This window comes from Perca flavescens, chromosome 9 (assembly GCF_004354835.1).
Source record: "Perca flavescens isolate YP-PL-M2 chromosome 9, PFLA_1.0, whole genome shotgun sequence".
NCBI classification, from domain to species: Eukaryota; Metazoa; Chordata; class Actinopteri; order Perciformes; family Percidae; genus Perca; species Perca flavescens.
Window position 1 is genome coordinate 9,188,235 of NC_041339.1, and position 20,352 is coordinate 9,208,586.

At 42.9% G+C, this 20,352-nt stretch overlaps 1 protein-coding gene across 1 annotated transcript in view; it reads right to left on the bottom strand.

Annotated features, from left to right (window-relative positions):
• The window catches only part of mcf2l2 (MCF.2 cell line derived transforming sequence-like 2), a 210,835-nt gene that overhangs the window by 44,449 nt on the left and 146,034 nt on the right, over positions 1-20,352 (bottom strand). Inside the window, exons 22-24 of the mRNA XM_028587646.1 lie at positions 11,885-12,025; positions 10,887-10,979; positions 10,491-10,569 (exon numbers count right to left, since the gene is read on the bottom strand). Coding sequence (XP_028443447.1) covers positions 10,491-10,569; positions 10,887-10,979; positions 11,885-12,025 — 313 coding nt within the window. The remainder of the gene's footprint in view (positions 1-10,490; positions 10,570-10,886; positions 10,980-11,884; positions 12,026-20,352) is intronic.

The window sequence follows — 20,352 nt, forward strand, 5'->3', positions numbered from 1 at the left end:
ACATTAATCTGGCTAAACAGGCTGACATTCCCCTCGAATCACTCCCAGTTCCTATCAATGTCACGACCATAGACGGTCAGTTTCTAGCCAATGTTACACAACAAACCATCCCAGTTACTCTCGTTCTCTCCGGTAACCATCGTGAGGAGATCACCTTCAGAGTAGTATCAGCTTCTTCTTCCCCTCTCATTCTCGGTTTTCCATGGCTCAGTTTACATAATCCCCACATACACTGGCAACACAAGACTATCAGCAGTTGGAGCAGTTTTTGTCACTCTACTTGTCTCGGTTCTGCTATCCCTCCCAATGTGACAACCCCAATGGCAACAGAGAAACTACCCAACCTGTCATCAGTCCCCAAAGAATATCTGGACCTAGCGGAGGTATTTAATAAGGAGAAAGCATTATCCCTTCCTCCCCATAGACCTTATGACTGAGCTATTGAGCTGTTTCCAGGAGCCCCCTTGCCTGCTAGCAGACTCTACAACTTGTCCAGACCCGAGAGAAAGGCCATGGAAAAATACATCGGAGAGTCCCTGGCTGCAGGTATCATTCGCCCATCATCATCTCCGGTGGGAGCTGGGTTCTTCTTTGTGGACAAAAAGGATAAGACGCTACGCCCTTGTATCGATTTCCGCGGACTGAACAACATCACGGTGAAGAATAAATACCCTTTACCACTAATCAATTCTGCTTTTGAACCACTCCAGGGTGCCACAGTCTTCTCCAAACTGGACCTGCGCAATGCCTATCATCTCATCAGGATTCGGGATGGAGATGAGTGGAAAACCGCCTTCAATACACCACTTGGACACTTCGAATACCTGGTAATGCCTTTTGGACTCACTAATGCACCAGCAGTATTCCAAGCTATGGTTAAATGATGTTTTAAGAGACGTGTTAAATCATTTAGTTTTCGTCTATCTAGACGATATCCTAATTTTCTCTAAGTCCCTCGAAGAACATGTCTCACACGTCCGTCTCGTCCTGCAACGTTTGTTGGAAAACAAACTTTTTGTTAAAGCTGAGAAGTGTGAGTTCCACTGTGAGTCAGTTCCCTTCCTTGGGTTCATTATAGAGAAAGGACAAGTGTCGGCCGACCCCGAAAAGATAAAGGCAGTAACTGAGTGGCCCGTTCCCCAGACTCGCAAACGGCTGCAACGTTTCCTGGGTTTTGCTAATTTATACAGGAGATTCGTCCAGGGCTTTAGTAGGGTGGTAGCTCCCCTCACCAAACTCACTTCCCCTAAAGTTCCGTTTGTGTGGTCACCTGAGGCCGATACAGCCATGTGTACCCTGAAACGTCTGTTTTCCACCTCCCCTGTGCTCATTCACCCAGATCCTACTTTGCCTTTTGTTGTGGAAGTGGATGCCTCAGACTCTGGTGTTGGAGCGGTTCTGTCTCAATGCTCCCTCACAGACCACAAACTCCACCACTGTGCTTTTTTCTCCAAAAGGTTGTCACCTGCAGAGAGACACTATGACGTGGGAAACCGTGAGTTGCTGGCCGTCAAGCTTGCACTGGAGGAATGGAGACATTGGCTGGATGGGACGGAGCAGCCTTTTGTGGTGTGGACCGACCACAAGAACCTGGCCTTCATCCAGTCTGCTAAGAGACTCAACTCCCGCCAAGCCAGATGGTCTATCTTCTTCAGCAGGTTTAACTTTACCCACGGGCTATGAAGTGTCATCCCACCTTCCATGTGTCTCAACTGAAACCAGTCTCATCCAGTCCTCTGTGCCTGCCTGCGGCTCCCCCGCCCCCCGTCCGCATGATTGACGACCACCCGGCCTACACTGTCCACCAGCTTTTGGACGTGCGACGGCGGGGTAGGGGTCTCCAGTATCTGGTCGACTGGGAGGGCTATGGACCGGAGGAGCGCTCCTGGATCCCCAGGAGTTTGATTTTGGATCCTCAACTGGTGAAGGACTTCCATCGTGCTCACCCTGACAAGCCGGGGCCTAGAGGGACGCCGGGAGGCGCCCGTTGAGGGGGGGGTCCTGTTATGGGTTGCCCTCTCTCCACCCTGTGTTGGGTGGTTTTGTTTTCCCTGTTTGTCTGTGTTCTGTGTTTTTCCACCTGGAGTGCTGGAGGAGTGTCCAGAGGGAAGTAGGTCAAGGGACGTGGCCGATCCAACACTGCATTGCCGGTTGTCACAGCTGCAGCTCATCTTCATGATCCACTCCTGCAATACTTAAACCCGGCTGATCACCTTGTCGGCGCCAGTTTGTTATCTACAAACCATGTGGTAACTTGGCTCTCAGTCTAAATCCAGTATAATCCGTTTTGCCTTTTACTCCGGTTTTGTCTCTGTTCCCTGAGCTCCTACTAACCCTGTGTCTCTCTCCAGTTACCGCTCTGCCCAGCTGCCTCCTCTGCTTTGCCTGCCTGCTTCAAGCGCCACCATCCAGCCTCTGTCTCCAACTTGGGAAACCCTCCATGTTCTCGTCTCCGCTGTTCCCCTCGTGTCCCATAAAGACCTGGATTCTTCCCTGTCGGCTCGCCACAAGCCAGGAGTTTCACCACCCTGACACTACCTACAGTGATTCTCTGAGTACACTCTGCTACATTAAACCTTTTTAAACTGCTTTACATTGTCGGTGTGATTTCTCTGCGTTCTGGGTCCGACAAGCTCCCTAACACGCGGAGGTGCTAATGGATCTAATTAGAATATGAATAGGCGCCTGGCCAGAGAACGTCTGGCCTGGCTGGAATTTCCTCACTCGCTATTGGATGAAACCACTACTTTTAAACAAGAGAAATCTCTCGTGATTGGTTGACAGGTCTGTCACGGGTTAGGCTATTGGTCAACCTGGGCCATTATTATTATAATAATAAAATTATATATATTTATTTATGTATTATATATCTTTATTTCATATATGCTATGTTGTATATTAATGTCATGATTATCATAGTTAAAATGATTTGCCAGGAACGTGCTGTTTATTCAAAGAGAGCTTTATTGACACAAAACACAAACGCAATCAGAAAAAAAACTATGTACAAAGCATCGGAGACATACAGCACACACAACAAATATCCCATGCTCACGAGAAGCAGCACCGTCCACAACCCACGGCCGCCTCGGAGCTGTTGGTAACCGGCAGCATTCGGTCTGATTCTGTCCATTTAGCAGACGTCTGTGGTGCGTTCCCTGCAAACACGTCTAGTTGGGGCCCAAATGGGCCTCACTTGGGCTGGTTGGGCTTCGGCTGGGCGTGGGCACAGAGTGGGCTTTGTTGTGGGGCCCCACATGGGCAGTAGATGGGCTAAACTAAGTGGGCTCCAGCTGGGCTCTACTCCTAAGATATTCAAAATTGATTGTCAGACATGGATGCTATTTTAAACAATAACCAGTTTTTATACGAATTTTATTAGGCTATTAAGCTATTTAGAAGGGTAGCCATGGCAATTCAATAGTGGTCTTAAGCGCTATTATGACTTTCAACAGACATGTTTGCTAACGGTTTCCCCACACATGTTCAAACCCTTAAGTAAGCAGCGCGCACTCTCCACTGTGAAGCGCACATCTGGAAAGCTCCACCCCCCTCACCGAGCAAACGAAGTCTGCCCAGCAACAACTTTGCCGCCTTTGAAAAGAAAAAAAACGTTGCCGCCTTTGAGTAGTAGTACTGTCTGCTGTCCGTTAAGGATCCGCAAGTTAAAGACTGTCGTGTGGACAAAAGGCAGGTAAGAATCTGCCTCTAAACAGGGGATGATTTTATTTTAATTTACTGCATGATGTTAAGCAAAAGCTTTTTTGGAGAGTATTAGTTAAGAGGACAGGAACTAGCTAGCTTTTAGCGAATGTGTCTACATTCACTAAAAGCTAGCTAATTTTTGTAGCTAGCTTTCAGGTAGCTAGTGAGGTAGCTAGCTAGCTGTGTAGCTTTGGTAATTAAACCTGGTTAAAGTAGGGCGTTGAACAGACAAGTTTAATTAAGTCAATATCAAGCATATTTTGAGCTTATTTTGAGTGGTTGACTTAAAGATATTGTTTAGAAGGATTTGGTTGTGACCTTAGCAAGGCAGTCGAACAGGCATAGTTAGCAAGCTGTTAAAAAAAGCTGTAAAATGCCCATTTGTCCGCTTTTACCAGCTGGTGGCATTTTAATGTTTGCAGTTGTTGCATTTACAGTTAAAGCAAAAACACTGATCCATGTGAATGTAAGAAAAGTTTTATCGGCTGGGGTTTCTATCCATTGATGTTCTCACTTCGGGCTGAAGCTGAGGCTACCATTTTGTCTCCATGTGCCATTTTCTTATTGTGTGCTCGTTTCTTGTCTGTTGCCTTCCCGGTTTGAGTACTGCTGTATCATTGTTTGGGAGAGAATGGACTTAGATCTGTGGTGGGTGAATTAGGTGATTTTTGTCTCCAGTCATTAGCTAGTTCTTTTGTAATTTACTTGCACAAGAGAAAATTAGACTTAAGTAAGTGAAGTGAGCACAGCGGCACCCGCCGGAAAAGTGAGAGAAAGAAAAAAGCGACAGCAGCAGCTGCAATGCGCAGGCAGGGTGCGGGCTGGTGTAGGTAGACAGTGGGACGCAAAGAAGCCGCTAAGCTGGCCTGGGCCTGGGCAAGCCAGCCTTCTTTGAGAATTCTTTATCGATCTTTTTCCCTCCATTTGTAGAATTTCTGTTTTTACTTAAAAGATAGGCTACCTAAGTAATAATTATAATGTAAAATAAATTGATGTATTGAATTGGTGGTTATTTGGCTAAAGATTTCTATGTCTTTCTATCTAGCTACGTTGCTGACACAACAGTAAAGAGACCAGAGCCAGTTGAGATCGCGTGTGTGCATCCTTGAGAAATGTAAGTTGTATAACTTATGTTGTCAGTTAGGTGGAGAGTTGCGTGGCCGGCGGCTGCGTCTCTTCCCCTGGGCAGGAACACCGCTTCGCCTCGCTGCTGTGCCGTTTCCCGCTGATCCAGATGGGACTGGCCAAAGACAGAGTGCTGATCGGGAGGATCTTCCACATAGTCCAGGACGACCTGTAAGTCGATTTCGGCGGGAAGTTCCATTGCCTTTGCTGGTGGCTGGCGGACAGAGAGAAGCTATAGCGGTGCAGTAGAGTCCGTCCGTGGCTGCAGGATCTCGAGCATTGAAAGAACTAAAAGGAGGAAAATATCAGCGAAAGTGGCGGAACATTTGCATCTCCTTGAAAAGGAGTCTGTTTGATGTTTGTTGGCACAGGATTCTGTAAAGGAATACCCACTCCATGTCACAAATGCGAGATCTTGAGTTTAGTGTTTGTCCCCAGTACATGCTTTTTTTTTTCTCCGTAAATTCATAATTAAAACAAACAATAATAAAAATAGCACACTAGTGTAGGAGTGGCAATGCCACGTATCCAGCCTTGTGTGGCAACAATACCATTTTTGTTTTTAACTCCTCCGCAGTTAACAGCTGCAAGTGTTCAGATGAATTGAAAACAAAATGAGTCCATTGGATAGGTGAAAAAGGATTTAGCAGTTTCAAAGAAATTACACAGGACTTTAACAGGTCCAGAATGTGACAAAATGTTCCGCACAATAAGAACCCTTCCCCCTACAGAAAAACAGTCATCGCAACGAGAGGAGGTGATCAGTGTCTGTCCATCACTGTAACGTCTGTATTGTTCCCATGTTGCAATTGAATTAATCATTGATCCAGAAAAGTGGAGCTGTTTAAGTTGGCTGAAAACTGTAGTGGTCTTTTGGCTTGCCACTTTCTGCTTCTCATGGATCCGCCTGACAAGTTGTTGGACAGGGTTTTGAGGCCAACGGGCAAGTCTTTTCAGTTTTTCCGTACATCTTGACTAGGGTTGTGCATCGTTTGGATTTTAACGATTCTGATTCCAATTTCGATTCTTCCTTTCGATTCCGGTTTTTATCGATTCCGATTCTTTGAGGGTGGAGTTGAAACGGGTCACATGCTTATTTCACAAATAAGAGGAAAGTTTATTTTGATTCAAAGGTGGTTTGCAGTTATACAGGGCTTTTTCAATGTAAAACAAAGCCCCACTAGAGCGTGCTCCATGACTGCAACACAACAAGCGCCTGGTCGCTACGGAAACCAAAACTTGTGCAAGTTAAATTTGGAACCTATGATCAGATTTGAAACCAAATCCTCCAAACGATTCCAATAAAGAAACGATTCAGATGGAATCGTAATTTTTAAAACGATTCAGATTAGGAATTGGTTCTCGATGCCCAACCCTAATCTTGAGCTTGGTGGATCAATGAATGCATGTTATAGCTGACAAATTCATTGCCATAAATTGCAGCAAAATCTGTTACAAAGAGTTTCAAAATCTCCTCAGCGTAGTCACAATTGTCAGGAAAACATAATGCAGGACTACTGGGTATATTATAGAGGAGAACAACAGGGCCAGTGTAAAGTAAAAATTGCCAAATCTCTGTAGCTTTCCATGTGCTGAATTCAAATAAGGATCGTGGTTTCCTTGCAAAATTACTAGGTAAATATTGCCTGATAAATCTATGTTAATTTAAAGTGTGAGAGTATCAGACACATTTGCTTAATGTCCTAAAGATGTTAGTTCAGCTATGAGAGCATTTTCGATTCCAAAGTGGTAGCAGGACCCCCCAGCCATATTCGTCACATTGCAAGATCTGTCAGTGGACGTAAGAGTTCTGGCATCCATTGGGATATCAAGACCCTTCCTCCTTAGGATTTTAAGAAGTGCAGACAGCGCTGTTTGTGGTATGTTGAATTCTGCAGCCCAATCTGCAAGCCCACATTCATCTCCATGCAAATCACAGTCACTATCACAACCAGGCATATCACCTGGCACCCAGTTTTCAGAATCCAAATCATCATATGAGGAAATATTAAAATCATAAAAAAAATCTGAGGAATTTTCATCTTCTAAATCATTTGATGAATTCTCAAAACATTTCTGATCACAAGCATCGTAGAAAGTGTCCGTGGAATCTTCACTTTCAGTATTCTCTAACAAATCATCCAGTGGGTATTCCTTTTCAGAATCCTGTGCCAACAAATCATCAATCATGGACTCCTTTTCAAGGAGATGCAAATGTTCCGCCACTTTCGCTGATATTTTCCTCCTTTTAGTTCTTTCAATGCTCGAGATCCTGCAGCCACGGACGGACTCTGCTGCACCGCTATAGCTTCTCTCTGTCCACCAGCAAAGGCAATGGAACTTCCCGCCAAAATCGACGTACAGGTCGTCCTGGATTATGTGGAAGATCCTCCTGATCAGCACTCTGTCTTTGGCCAGTCCCATCTGGATCAGCGGGAAACGGCGCAGCAGCGAGGCAAAGCGGTGTTCCTGCCCAGGGGAAGAGACGCAGCCGCCGGCCACGCAACTCTCCACCTCCCGCTGCCGCCCTTCAAGAGTATGTATGTAGTTCTAATATTAATCTTAATTTATATAGCGCTTTTCTTAACATAGTTGCCTTTACAGTCCTGGCTGAGATTGGTGTTTGCACATATGAAGTAAGTAACCGTTATATTTGTTTCTTGCAGGAGGCTTAAAGAAAAACTTCATGACCAGCCAAATCACCCGTAAAGATGCCGAGAAGGCGGTCTCATTGGTGCTAGGGACCGGGGGGGTAATAGAAAGGCCCGACAGGCAACCCCTCAACAAGGACTTCAGGCTTCAGGCTCATTTGAGGTGGAAAGTAGGGCTGCAAGATATGAGGAAAATATGTAATTGTGATTATTTTGACTGATATTGTGATTGCAATATGAGTCACGATATTGGAGGGAATTAACGTTTTTCATTATTCTCATTTTCATTGAAAATTATTAACATTGAAAGAAATTCAAGTGATTATTGTGTGATTTTTGCAAGGATCTGTACCAAACAAAGATTTTTTTCTTTAGTCTGTAGGAGAGGATTTGTAGGCCGTGGACATCTCTGCAGCACCACAATACTTAAAGTGCTCATATTCTGCTCATTTTCAGGTTCAGAATTGTATTTAGAGGTTGTACCAGAATATGTGTATGTGGTTTAATTTTCAGAAAACACCATATTTTTGTTGTACTGTACATTGCTGCAGCTCCTCTTTTCACCCTATGTGTTGAGCTCTCTTTTTAGCTACAGAGTGAGACATCTCACTTCTGTTCCATCTTTGTTGGGAGTCGCACATGCGCATTAAGTACTGCTAGCTAGTCAGTTGCAGAGTATGAGGGCGTGCCATGCTAGCAACTAAGCGAGCATTATGTTATTATGTGTTACAAAATGACGCACATTCGTCGCGGAAGTAAAGGCTGAAAAGCATGTTTTCTTAATTTTCCTTAAATAAAAATTTAATTAATTGTATTACTGGTCTCTTTGTTATTGTAGCTTGTTTAACCCAAGATGTTCGGGTCTGTGGGACCCGTTTTCAGTGTTTGCTAAAAGAGAAATTATGCCATTTATTAGTTCTTCTAACTCAAACTCATTGGCCTTGGCTCATTTTTTGTGCAGAACATAAAACATAACTTATTTTCAATGACTGCCCAAAATATGAAAACCTTACAAGGGTTAAAAAACTTTATGGTGTGACTGTAAAATAAGCCCCAAAAATGTATTTGTTAGCCCATAATAATGGTTATTTCCCTTATGGGTAGACTAGCAGTGACCCATAATCAGCCCATATGGGGCCCAGCTAGTGTGGGCCCCAGATGGGAGAAACCTGGGTTGCCCATGTGGGTTTTAGCTAGGGCCCATGTGAAGCCCACCTTCAGCCCATCTGGGCTTGCCCACATGGGTCCACCATGGAACCCCCGGGCAAAACTAACTGGGCCCCATCTGGGCAGCCCAGCCCATATCCAACCCATATGGGCCCCACATGGGTGTGTTGATAGGGTTGTCCTGTAGGTCTATGGTGGCGCACTTCCAAATGCCACTTCACCCGCCGCCAGCACACTCTGTCTCGCTTCCAGCAGCTGTAAAATCAATCAATAAAGACAATCAGTACTGCGTGATATTTATTTATGGCCACAACACACCTATGAATGTACCTGAAAAATATTCACATTGACCAAACCTTACCCTCTTTTCTTCTTGACCGACTCCAAACTGAGCTCTTCACAGCTTGTTGCCTGTAAATTGCCGTGTGCAGTCGTAAACCTGAAGTTCCACAACAATCTACAGTGACGAAAATCCCACTTTTCATGCAGTGGCCCCTGAGACTTCGGTCGGTCTCCGGCGCCCCTGAACCGCCCCAAAGACTTTGCCTTTGACCTGACCCCCAGAGACTTTGCCGGTGCCGGCGGTCAGACCCACTCCTGCCCCTCGTGTCCTGGCAGCACCCCTGCAGACCTCTGTTATGGTTGCCGGGTTGGCTGATTCCAGCCCCGCTGACCGCCGCCTGACTCCAGCCCAGCGGACCCGTCGCCTGCTCGGCCCCTAGAGGGGCGCTGCCCTCGATGTCCTCCCTGGCCACCAGAAGGGCTTCTGCCTTCGTCGCCGGCCGCCAGAAAGCTGGCCAGCGACGAAGGCAGAAACTTCTCTGACCCCTGTTGCCAAGGCCTCTCTGACCCCTGTTGCCGAGGCCTCTCTGACCCCTGTCGCCGAGGCCTCTCTGTCCCCTGTCCCGGGGCCTCCCTGTCCCGAGTGGCCCCTCTCTGTTCCCTGTCCCTAGTGGCCCTCTGTTTCCCCCAGGCCTCTCCGGCCCTCTGTTTCCCCAGGCCTCTCCGGCCCCTCTCTGTTTCCCGTCCCGAGTGGCCCCTCTCTGTTTCCCGTCCCAGTGGCCCCTCTCTGTTTCCCGTCCCGAGTGGCCCCTCTCTGTTCGCTGTCCCGAGTGGCCCCTCTCTGTTCCCTCTCCCTAGTGGCCCCTCTGTTTTCCCCCAGGCCTCTCTCGCCCTCTATGCTCCCCGAGTGCTCCTCTGTTCCCAGTGCCCCAGTGCTCTCGGTTCCCTGTGCCCCAGTGCTCTCTGTTCCCTGTGCCCTAGGGCCCTCGGTCCCCTGTCCCCCTAGTGCCCACTCAGTTCCTGAGCTCCCTCTTTCCCCATGGACTCTCTGCTTCCCCCAGACTCTCTCGCCCTCCTTGGGTTGTTTTTGGTTTGCTGGACGCTTTTTGTTTTTTTGGACTCCTTTTGATTATTCCCCCTTCGGTCCCTCTCCGCCCTCACTGGGAACACAGTCGGTACAAGAGAATGACAAGCCTATCGCCAGATTGCAGCAAAGGATAACTCCAACATGTGCTGATAGATACTGCTGTTGACAATTTCATGATAACAGAGAGAAATTGAGTTGTTGCAGGAGAAAATAATAATAGAGCCACAATATGGGAAAAATGGAAATTAAGAAGAAAATGAATACAAATTTTGAAAAGTATTTTTTTTTAGAATGTTTGAAAGAATGTTTAGAAAGGATTGTGAAGATGCAATACAATAGCAGCAACAGCAATTAGTTAAATGTGTGATTAGAAATACAAAGAAATACGTGTCCGGTTTCAAGTTGGAACTAAAATAAGTTGTTATGAAGGGGGTAAAACAAGTAAGGAGATATTTTCATGTGCATGTGTTTACCTCTGCATGCCTCTAGCTGGCCTGTAAGAACTTTACGAATCTCTGACACCCACATATTTTTCACATCCATGGAAGGAGCCTGGGGAAGAATGTGTGCGCACACACACACACACACACACACACACACACACACACACACACAGAACCCATTACATATTAAAAAGATTATGAAGAGGTTTTGTTGCTTTTTATGCTGTTTTTCAGAGTAAGTAAGGGTTAAGTGGGAGAGCTGTATGGTGCAACACTGTCCCCAAGAGGAGGGTTTTGGAAATATTACTGAATGCCTCCCAAGAAGTACCTAAAACAAAATTATATATATATAACACAAATCTTTCTTCCTTTTCTTATCAAAACATTTGCTTTTATGTGAAACTCATTCCACCGTCATCAACATACCTGGATGATGTAAACCTCCTCTCTGCCATTGTACCACACCTCAAACTTTTTGATGTCCCCTTTGACGTTCTCTGTGATCCCCACAGCACTCATCTGGACAGAGACAGTAGGGCAAAGACACTGTAAGATGCTGCAAAACCGTGGCATCAACAATGCCAAAAAGTTGACAAGGCCAGAATAACCTGCTAGGGAGATCTCTGTGCATTGTCTATGTATTCTGTTCCATGAAGTGCACATAGAAGACTAAACTTTTGCGTCTTACAAATAATTAATTATTTTTCAGGACACCCAGAAACCAACCAGCACAATGCTGAGATGCCACCCTACCCCCAGATTGGCAGATTGCCCGTTGATTTGTGGTAATTCATTTAAAATGGCTATTTCTAACTTTCAGTTTGTGTTGATTCTAGCGGCCACTTTCGACAAAAGCGGCAGTGTTTTTACCACACCTGCTGACGTAAAGGTATTTTCTTTACGGTGCTGTATACCCACTTTATTACTGAGTTAGTGTTACCAGGAGGTCATGTAGTTGCAATGAATGTTTTGCTTACACAGGAAATCATTCATTTACAATAAGAGAATATGTTACCGGTGCATGGTTGCATTTCAAGTATTGCATTCGGTAACTTAGCCTACTTTGAATGTATCGTGAGCTTAACCGGGTATCACTGTCACTGTGTCACAAGCCAATGCATTAAGAGTTTGTTGTAGCAACCACCATTTTAAGTACAGGGTGACAAAAAGAAAATATTAGGCCAAAAGCATAATTAAACACTATATATATTATTAGTCTTGTTTGCTGTTACAGGTCATTTATGATCATCAGATGAAAAATTACACAGTTACAGAAACATTTAAAAGTTACATATCTTTACTTTAAACAAAGCTGTAGTTATACGTAAAAAAAGCATACAATACTTGTAGTATAGTGGGGTCTTTATCAATCTGCCACACACCAAGAAGTCACATAAACAAAAGGGACACCACCTGTCTCTGACCTTGAGAGTGTGTTTGAAGCTGTAGGAGGGGGTCTTCTCGTGTCCATCTGTGATCTCCTCTCGTTTCTTACAAAACAGCATCATCTTGTCATACAGGAACAGGTGTCTCTGCATGGGCTTAAACCTGGCCAAGTCCTTCACCTGAAATCAGGTAATCTTCATTTTATCTGTTTGGCTGTCCATTTATCATTCTACATATTTTGTTATGTTGATAAGTATTAGTGTTGTGAAATTAAGTGTGGTAACAAACACCTGAGGCCTGTTACATAATTATGTTACCTAGTCCTAATCGTGTTACCTATCTGGTTTCTTCAAACTAGCACCATATTTCTCACAAACCCTCTTGCTTCTTATATTGTGTCTTGCATCTTTTTCCTTACTGAAGAGGATAAATGTTTCACAACTTCCAACTATATATGATGCTAACATGGTTATGCATGCATGTTTTAGCCCATTTACTACAAATCCCATTCATCTCCTTCCAACTAACCGATTCACAACCCTGCTGCTCTGTTTAAAGTTGTGCATTTTTGGCTTTTATTCAGGACAAAAGGTTAACTAGAAAATGCATTTTCTGTAGAAAATGCTTGTGAATGCTGAAAAGCTAAATTGCTAAAGCTAAACTAGATTGCTGGCTTCAATGCGTAAGAAGAAGGTAAAGCAGCATTGGTGAGTTCAGACCCTTTTTACGGGGGCTCAAGCCCCCCTCAATTTCATCTCAGCCCCCCTAAAAATAATAATAATAAAAAACAATAAAACCCAGTCAAGGAAAGGGTCAACAGAAACATAGTTTTGGCCAATCGGAGGTGGTTGTGCCAGACTCCCACCTTTGGCTGAGTCTCACTCTATTTAATCTGTCAGAGGAAGAGCAGGAGTGCGGATATGAAGTTTAATGTTAGTAGTTACCCAGTTGGTAATTTCATGGCGCAGATTAGAACCCAAATTGAAACGTAAGCAACAAAAATTGCTGAATGTTAGAACATTGTGTCAAATTGGTCATTATTACTGTGACTTAAAGTTTCAGGTTTAGTTCCATCATAGTGTTAATAGTGGCTGAGCCCCCCTAAAGGTCTGATCTTAGAATCACCCCTGTAAAGCAGTGACAACAGTTGGAAAAGTGGGAATGGTTTAAATTAGTATAAATGTTTAATGTTGAAAATGTATGAAAGATGTGGAATATTTTTAGGTTTGAATGCAGGCAGGCAGTTAGGCAGGCAGACAGACAGACAGGCAGGCAGGCAGGCAGGCAGACAGACAGACAGACAGACAGACAGACAGACAGACAGACAGACAGGTGTGGCTCATAAGATGGTTGTCATAGTGATAGCTAATTGACACCTGGAGGAGATAGAGTCTCAGAGAATGATTGGAAGCACTCTGCTGGTTTCCGTGCTTCCCAGTCAAAAACCTTAAACTGTATTCCTGAAATTTCTTCACTTTGAGCATCCCAAGACTTTGCTGAAGTTGTAGACATGTTATTTCTGTAGATAAAGTTAAAAATTACTCTAATATCACAGTTTAGACTGGAATAAGTAAATAACATTGCCATGGATGATAAGAAGAAGAGTTGTTCTTGTTGCTGTGAGACAGCTAATTCAAAAAACTATATTATAAGGACTTTTGCTTAAATGAAGCTGAAAAAAACAAGAATAGCTAAGTTTTGATGTATAAACCGTGTCTGACAAGTAAATAGCCGTGAGAGCAAGTTATAGAGGTTTTAAGATGATTTTCAAGGCTTCCCACACTAGTGATGTCATCACCCTCTAAGTCATGCAATACTCACTCCATTATAACACAGAAAAAGCCTGAATGCAACACTGAGTACAGCAACAGTGATACCACCAACACTGTAAAGGATATCATGAATACAACTGTAATAGCTAAAATAAAAATTGAAAAAACTTAATAATTAAAAAAATATAAATAGCAGACAAATACTTTGGTAACACTTTACAATAAGGTACACAAAAAAGTGAAAAATTATTAATGAATGAGGAATGAATGAGTAACGAATGGTTAGTTAATGATTAGTTACTGATTGACTGATTTAAGCACTAATGATTAGTTACTGTTAAACAGACTGATAGTTAATGTTAAATGAATGAGTAACAAATGGTTAGTTAATGATTAGTTACTGATTGACTGTGATTCAAGCACTAAAGATTAGTTACTGTTAAAGAGACTGGTAGTTACTTTTTTAATGTGTAACAAATGAGAACTACTGGTTAGTTAATGATTAGTTACTGATATTTTCTAATGACTCAATACAGTAACACACACAGTCTGTTTATCAGTAACTAATCATTAACTAACCAGTAGTTACTCATTCGTTACTGATTCATTTAACAGTAACTACCAGTCTTTTTAACAGTACCTAATCATTAGTGCTTGAATCACAGTCAATCATTAACTAACCATTTGTTACTCATTCATTTAACAGTAACTACCAGTCTGTTAACAGTAACTAATTATTAGTGCTTGAATCACAGTCAATCAGTAACTAATCAATAACTAACCATTCGTTACTCATTCATTCCTCATTCCTTCCTCATTCGTTAATCATTAACTACCTACTTTTTTGTGTACCTTAGTGTTACCAATACTTTTGTCATGTGCTAAAAGCGCTGAACATTTTTATATTTGAATGTGTTTTGTAGCTGAACTTATGCAGAAGTTAGAGGCGCCCAAAGAAAGTTGAAGAATATAGAATCGGATAACAATACTGCTGCTAAATCAACATTCACACAATAATAGTCTTTCAGCATATTGTAATTCAAGTCGTCTGAGAGAAAACCAGACTTCTGCATCTCCTCTTTGGCTATGTTTTGATGGGAGACTTTGGCCAGTAGCAGGTCATTTCTGAGAGTGTTCCTTTTGGCTGTTGAGCGAATGCAGATGCGTATGCAGTCCCATTCAGCGGAAATTCTGCTAATCGTTGTGATGTGTAGTGTCCCATGTTAACCTGTCGGGGCACTATCAAGTTGATTACCTGTTGAATGAGTAACAAATACTGTAGAATAAGCAGACAGTAACCAGAAGTTTGAGTTGTACCTCATAGCTAGCGGCATCTCCGGAAAAACTGAAAAAGTTAAGTGTGGATGTGTAATGTTGCTGGAGACAAGGCTATAGAAGTATTTAATACCATGGACTTTGATGTTTGATGTGGATGATTTAGACGTATTGAAAGACAAGTTTAGGCAGTATTGTGAGCCAAGGAGGATACATATTTGAGACACATGTTCTTCTTGAGAGTCCAAGGAAAGGCGAGTCGATCGATGCATATGTGACTAACCTGAAAAATGAAGAAAAGGACTATGAATTTGGGCAGCTCACAGATTCGCTAATAAGAGACTGCATCGTGTGTGGAGTTACTAATGACCTGGGGTCTCATTTATAAAACTGTGTGTAGGATCCTTACTAAAAGTGTGCATACGGCCAAAAGACAAAAATGGCGTCAAAATAAATTCAGATTTATAAAACTGTGCGTACGCACATCTATAAGCAATGTTCCCTTTATAAATCACAGATTACTCACAAGTGTGCGTACGGGAATCAGCCTCTTATCTCGCCCTGTACATGCCCATGTTTAACAATAAATAGTCAATGCAAAGCACCTCATGAATGCTGATCAGTATGTTAATGACCCTGGCAGTTGCTCTTTCGTTACGCTGAATCGTGATGACTGGCAGGGAAAAAGCAAAAAACTTCTCAGACGTTCAGGAATTGCTGCAAATTGAATTATAATTTCGGCCTGTTATTGCATAGTGTAGGGAAACCTGATCTGTAGACTACCTATATTAATAATAGCATCCAAAACGGCAGGCATTATGGCACTAGGGGACAGCTTCGATATACCAGACCTATAGGATAAGATTTAACAGAACTATATTTTATATCCAGACAAGCCTTAGTGATAAAGTTGAAGATTATATATATATTTATTTAAATGCAATTTCACAGCACAGCTTTAGGGAATTTAAATCGCCATATTAGCCAGTCATTGACACAGTCCCTGAAGTCTCTTTCTCTCCTGATTCTTCTATCGGCGTAGTCCTCCTGCAGGGCCAGCAGTGCCATCATGCAGCATTACGCACGGGGGTCACCGCAGCATTTATATGTTTACAACATATTGTGATTGTTAACACCTTGCCAAAATCACAGCATTAACTAGTGGTATCCCCCACCCCGAAATACATTTTGAAGACAAAAGAAAGTGTTCAAAGTCACTGTTCCATTATTAATTTGACTTTTATCGCCACTGTTCATCATATCCCCAACCGGCCCGTCAGACACCGCCTACCAAGAGCCTGGGTCTGTCCGAGGTTTCTTCCCAAGAGGGAGTTTTTCCTCGTCACTGTCGCACTGCTTGCTCTTGAGGGAATTACTGTAATTGTTGGAATTGTTGGGGCTTTGTAAATTATAGAGTTTGGTCTAGACCTACTCTATCTGTAAAGTGTCTCGAGATAACTCTTGTTATGATTTGATACTATAAATAAAATTGAATTGTATAGGCAAATACACTTTTCTTCATGCAGGTTTTTTCACGAACAGTATTAAAGTTTGAACCGATAACGAGCACATTAAGTGTAACGATTGCGCAAGAGGTTAACAGCTGTATTTCTAGACTTTGACATTTGATGATATATGCAAAGTATTAAAGACAGATATTTAGTTATATACACTGTCTTCTGCCGTTATCTAATGCTAGGGTATTTGATGCTATCCTGTATTCCATGCAGTCGGGCCATCTCCTCCTCCTGCGCTCCGTAGCGGTCAATGTGACGGTGAGACAGCGCCGATTAAACATGAAGAACTAATTTTTATTACATTTTACAAGGTGTTTATGGAACAATTCTAACTCAGTACAACAAATAACACTGCTGGATTTAATCTTCATGGTAATGTGGATGATATGGTGTGAAAGAATGTGCATGACGCATCAATACTTGAAAATATTAAGAGTAATCGTTATTCCCATGTGTACTTTCTGCAGTCTGACTTCAGTTCACCACCTCACCATCTGCGTCGCCAATTCCCATTGTTTCCAAAATGTGCGTATGCATGGGTCAGAGTTTGCGTGGAGGACCGCACATTCTGCTGTCAAGTTTGTTTTTTATAAATCACAACCTTTGCGTGGGAAGTGGCGTACGCACATTTTCAGCCCCGTTTTGTGCGTATGCCACGTTTATAAATGAGACCCCTGGTCTGAGCCAGACTGCTCAGAGAACCCAAATTTTCATTGGATAAAGCTATTGATATCTGCAGAGCTAACAAAACTACTCAAAGTCATCTAAAAGCATTACATGAAGAAAGTGATGTGACTGTGAACAAGCTAGTAAAATGAAGCTAACAAAAAAGCCCAATGATAGCAGTGTCAGTGATAAAACTAAACGCAGTAAATGTGGATACAAACATAAGCCTCACAAGTGTCCTGTCAGATGTGCAAAGTATGTTCACGTAAAAACCACTTTGGTCACATGTGCCACTCTAAGGAGCCGAAGGAAAGCTTTCGTAAAATGGACAGGCGTGTTACCAAAATCGAACAAGAAGAAGGTGAGATATTTATTGGTTCTCCAGACTCACAGGAAAAAGTGACGGAAAAGAACCTAGCATGAAAACAAAAAATGAAAAGTAGACTGAAGTGCTTAAAGTGAATGGCCACAAGCTCAAGTTCAGATTGGTTATTGGTGCAGATTGCAACGTATTTCCTCTAGCAGCCTTTTTGACAAGTGGCTCAAAGGGTTGCAAAGTTATTGGAGTCCAGTTCCAAGTTGATCTCCTATTCCCGCCACAAAGTGATGATGATGATGATGATGATGAATTTTATTTAGGTTAACATACATGAAAGAAACAATTATTTCCCCCAATTTGCCACTGTAGTTAAAGCCAAGGCTTATTTTTGCCTATCCTATCCTATACATAAGGTGGTGCCATTGGGCATGGCAAAGATGAAATGTAAGTAGAAAACTGAAATGCATGAGTTGGAAATTGAGATAATAAAGCCCAACTTCTCAGCTATCTTAGGAATTAAGGGACTGGTACAGATAATCTACAAAGTGGACAAGAATGTGGAAGCAGACATCCTGCAGGAATACAAATATGTGTTCACAGGCTTGGGGTGTATACCTGGACAGCATCACATTTAGGTAAATACAGCTGTAGCTCCGGTTATTTGCCAACCCAGAAAGGTGCCTTTAGCACTGAAAAACAACATAAAATGTGAACAAGAAAGGATGGAGAAACTGTGTGGTTGAAAAACAGACAGAACCTACTGACTGGGTTAATGGCATGGTCACTGTAAGAAAGCCAACCAAAAAACTAAGAATCTGCACAGACCTCCAACACCTCAACAAAGTTATAAAGAGTGAACACTATCCCCTGAGGACAGTAGAGGAGGTTGTGGCAGAAATGCCAAATGCAAAGTACTTTTCAGTTTTGGATGCAAACCATGGCTTCTGGCAAATACAACTGAATGAGGACAGTTCTAATTTTTGTACCTTTAACATACCATTTGGTAGGTACAGATTCAAACGGCTACCCTGTGGTGTGTCGTCAGCCCCGGAGGACCTGGAAGGAGTAAATGTTATGGATGACATTCTAGTGTTGGGTGTGGACAAAGAACATGACAAAAGGCTGAGACAGCTTCTTGACCGAATAAGGAGCATCAATCTTAAACTAAACAAAGACGTGCAAGATACATTGTATTGGACATGTTCTGAGTGCAGAGGGCCTGAAGCCGGACCAAGAGAAGGTTAGAGCAATAATAGACATGCCACAACCACATGACAAAGCTCAAGAGTCAGTGTTCAAAAAAAGCCTGCACAAGGCTCCACCAATATTGCAGAGGATGCTGATAAGACCTGATTGTCACCTACAAATCAGGCAAAGATTTGCACATTTTGGATGCCCTTAGCAGAGCTTACCTGCAAGAACAAACTGACCAAATACTGGAGGATGAGTTGGAAGTTAATCTTCTATCAGTACATCTTCAAATCTCAGAAGAAAAACTGATTCAATTCAAAACTGCAACAGCAGAGAATGGTGAACTGCTATTGGTAGTAAAAGCATTGGATGGCCAATGCACATTACCCAAGTTCCAACTGAAATAAAGAAATACTGGACATTCAGAGAGGAACTCAGTTTCTCAGAAAGACTTGTGTTTAAGAACTCAAGACCCATCCCAAAAAAACTGAGAGCATAGCTGCTTCAAAAAATTCATGAAGCCCATCTTGGGATCGTCAAATGCGAGGAGAGAGCAAGAGATCTATAGCCTAGAAATCTAGACGCACCCTAGTGGCAGCAAAATTATTTTGCAGCCAGGGGGGTCTAGGCACTCTCCGTTGACTTGCGAGCTGGAAAAACCAAACTCTGGTCAGGCCAATCACATCATGTATAGAGTCGTTGGGTGGGCTTATGGCTCTGCTGCGGTCTTCTGGAAGACTTGGAGTTAAGCTTTTCTTTGACAAAAGAACAAAGAACGGCACAGAAATCCTTAAAAAATCCATTCTTAAAAAAGGAAGATGTGTTCGAAGTTTTGTCGACCGGATATGGCAAAACTTTAATCTATCAACTAGCTTCTCTTCCTTCTTCGTTGATCTGCCTGGTTGTAGCACTATCCTATTGCGTGCAGAGGGAATTTGAAAGACAACCGTTTATCCCGCACCTCGGATTGAGCCCTGTCAATGGTGAGTTCCCAGACCCAACATCTTGATGTGGGTCTGGCTTGGCAGGCTAAGAGATCTACTGTTTTGGCCCGGAATGTCAAAACAAATTGAGGACACAGTGTTGAAGTGTGCTGTCTGTAACATCTTCAAAGCAAGCACTGTGAAAGAACCACTCTTGTGCCATGACATACCAGACAGATAATGGGCAAAAGTAGGTGTGGATCTGTTTCATTTTGATCAAAGTGAATATCTACTATGTGTAAATTACCACTCAAAATACCCAGAAATTGCCAAACTGTCACAAACTACAAGCAAGCATGTCATCATAGCTCTTAAATTCATGTTTGCAAGACACAGGATTCCAGACAAAGTCATGTCAGACAATGGACCACAGTTTGCAAGTGAGGAATTCAGGTGCTTCACAGAAGTGTGGGTTCCCAGGATTCCCACAATCTAATGATCAAAGCACCCATGCAATCCAGACTATAAAAAGCTTGCTTAAGAAAACACAAGAGAGCAGAAGAGACCCATGTCTTGCTCTTCTTGGGTACAGGAATGCACCTCTTGATGGGGTGAAACTTTCTCCTGCCCAATTGTTGATGGGTCGACATCTGAAAACAAAACTGATCAGCTTTTAAGACCTCAGATGTACAGGAATATGCTCAAACGCATGAAAGAGAGATAAATGAAACAAAAACACTACTTTGATTTCGGCGCGAGAGACCTACCTACATTACAGGAGGGAGAGACAGTCAGATACAGAGTAGGAAATACATGGCAGCAAGCTTTTGAGAAACATAGCCA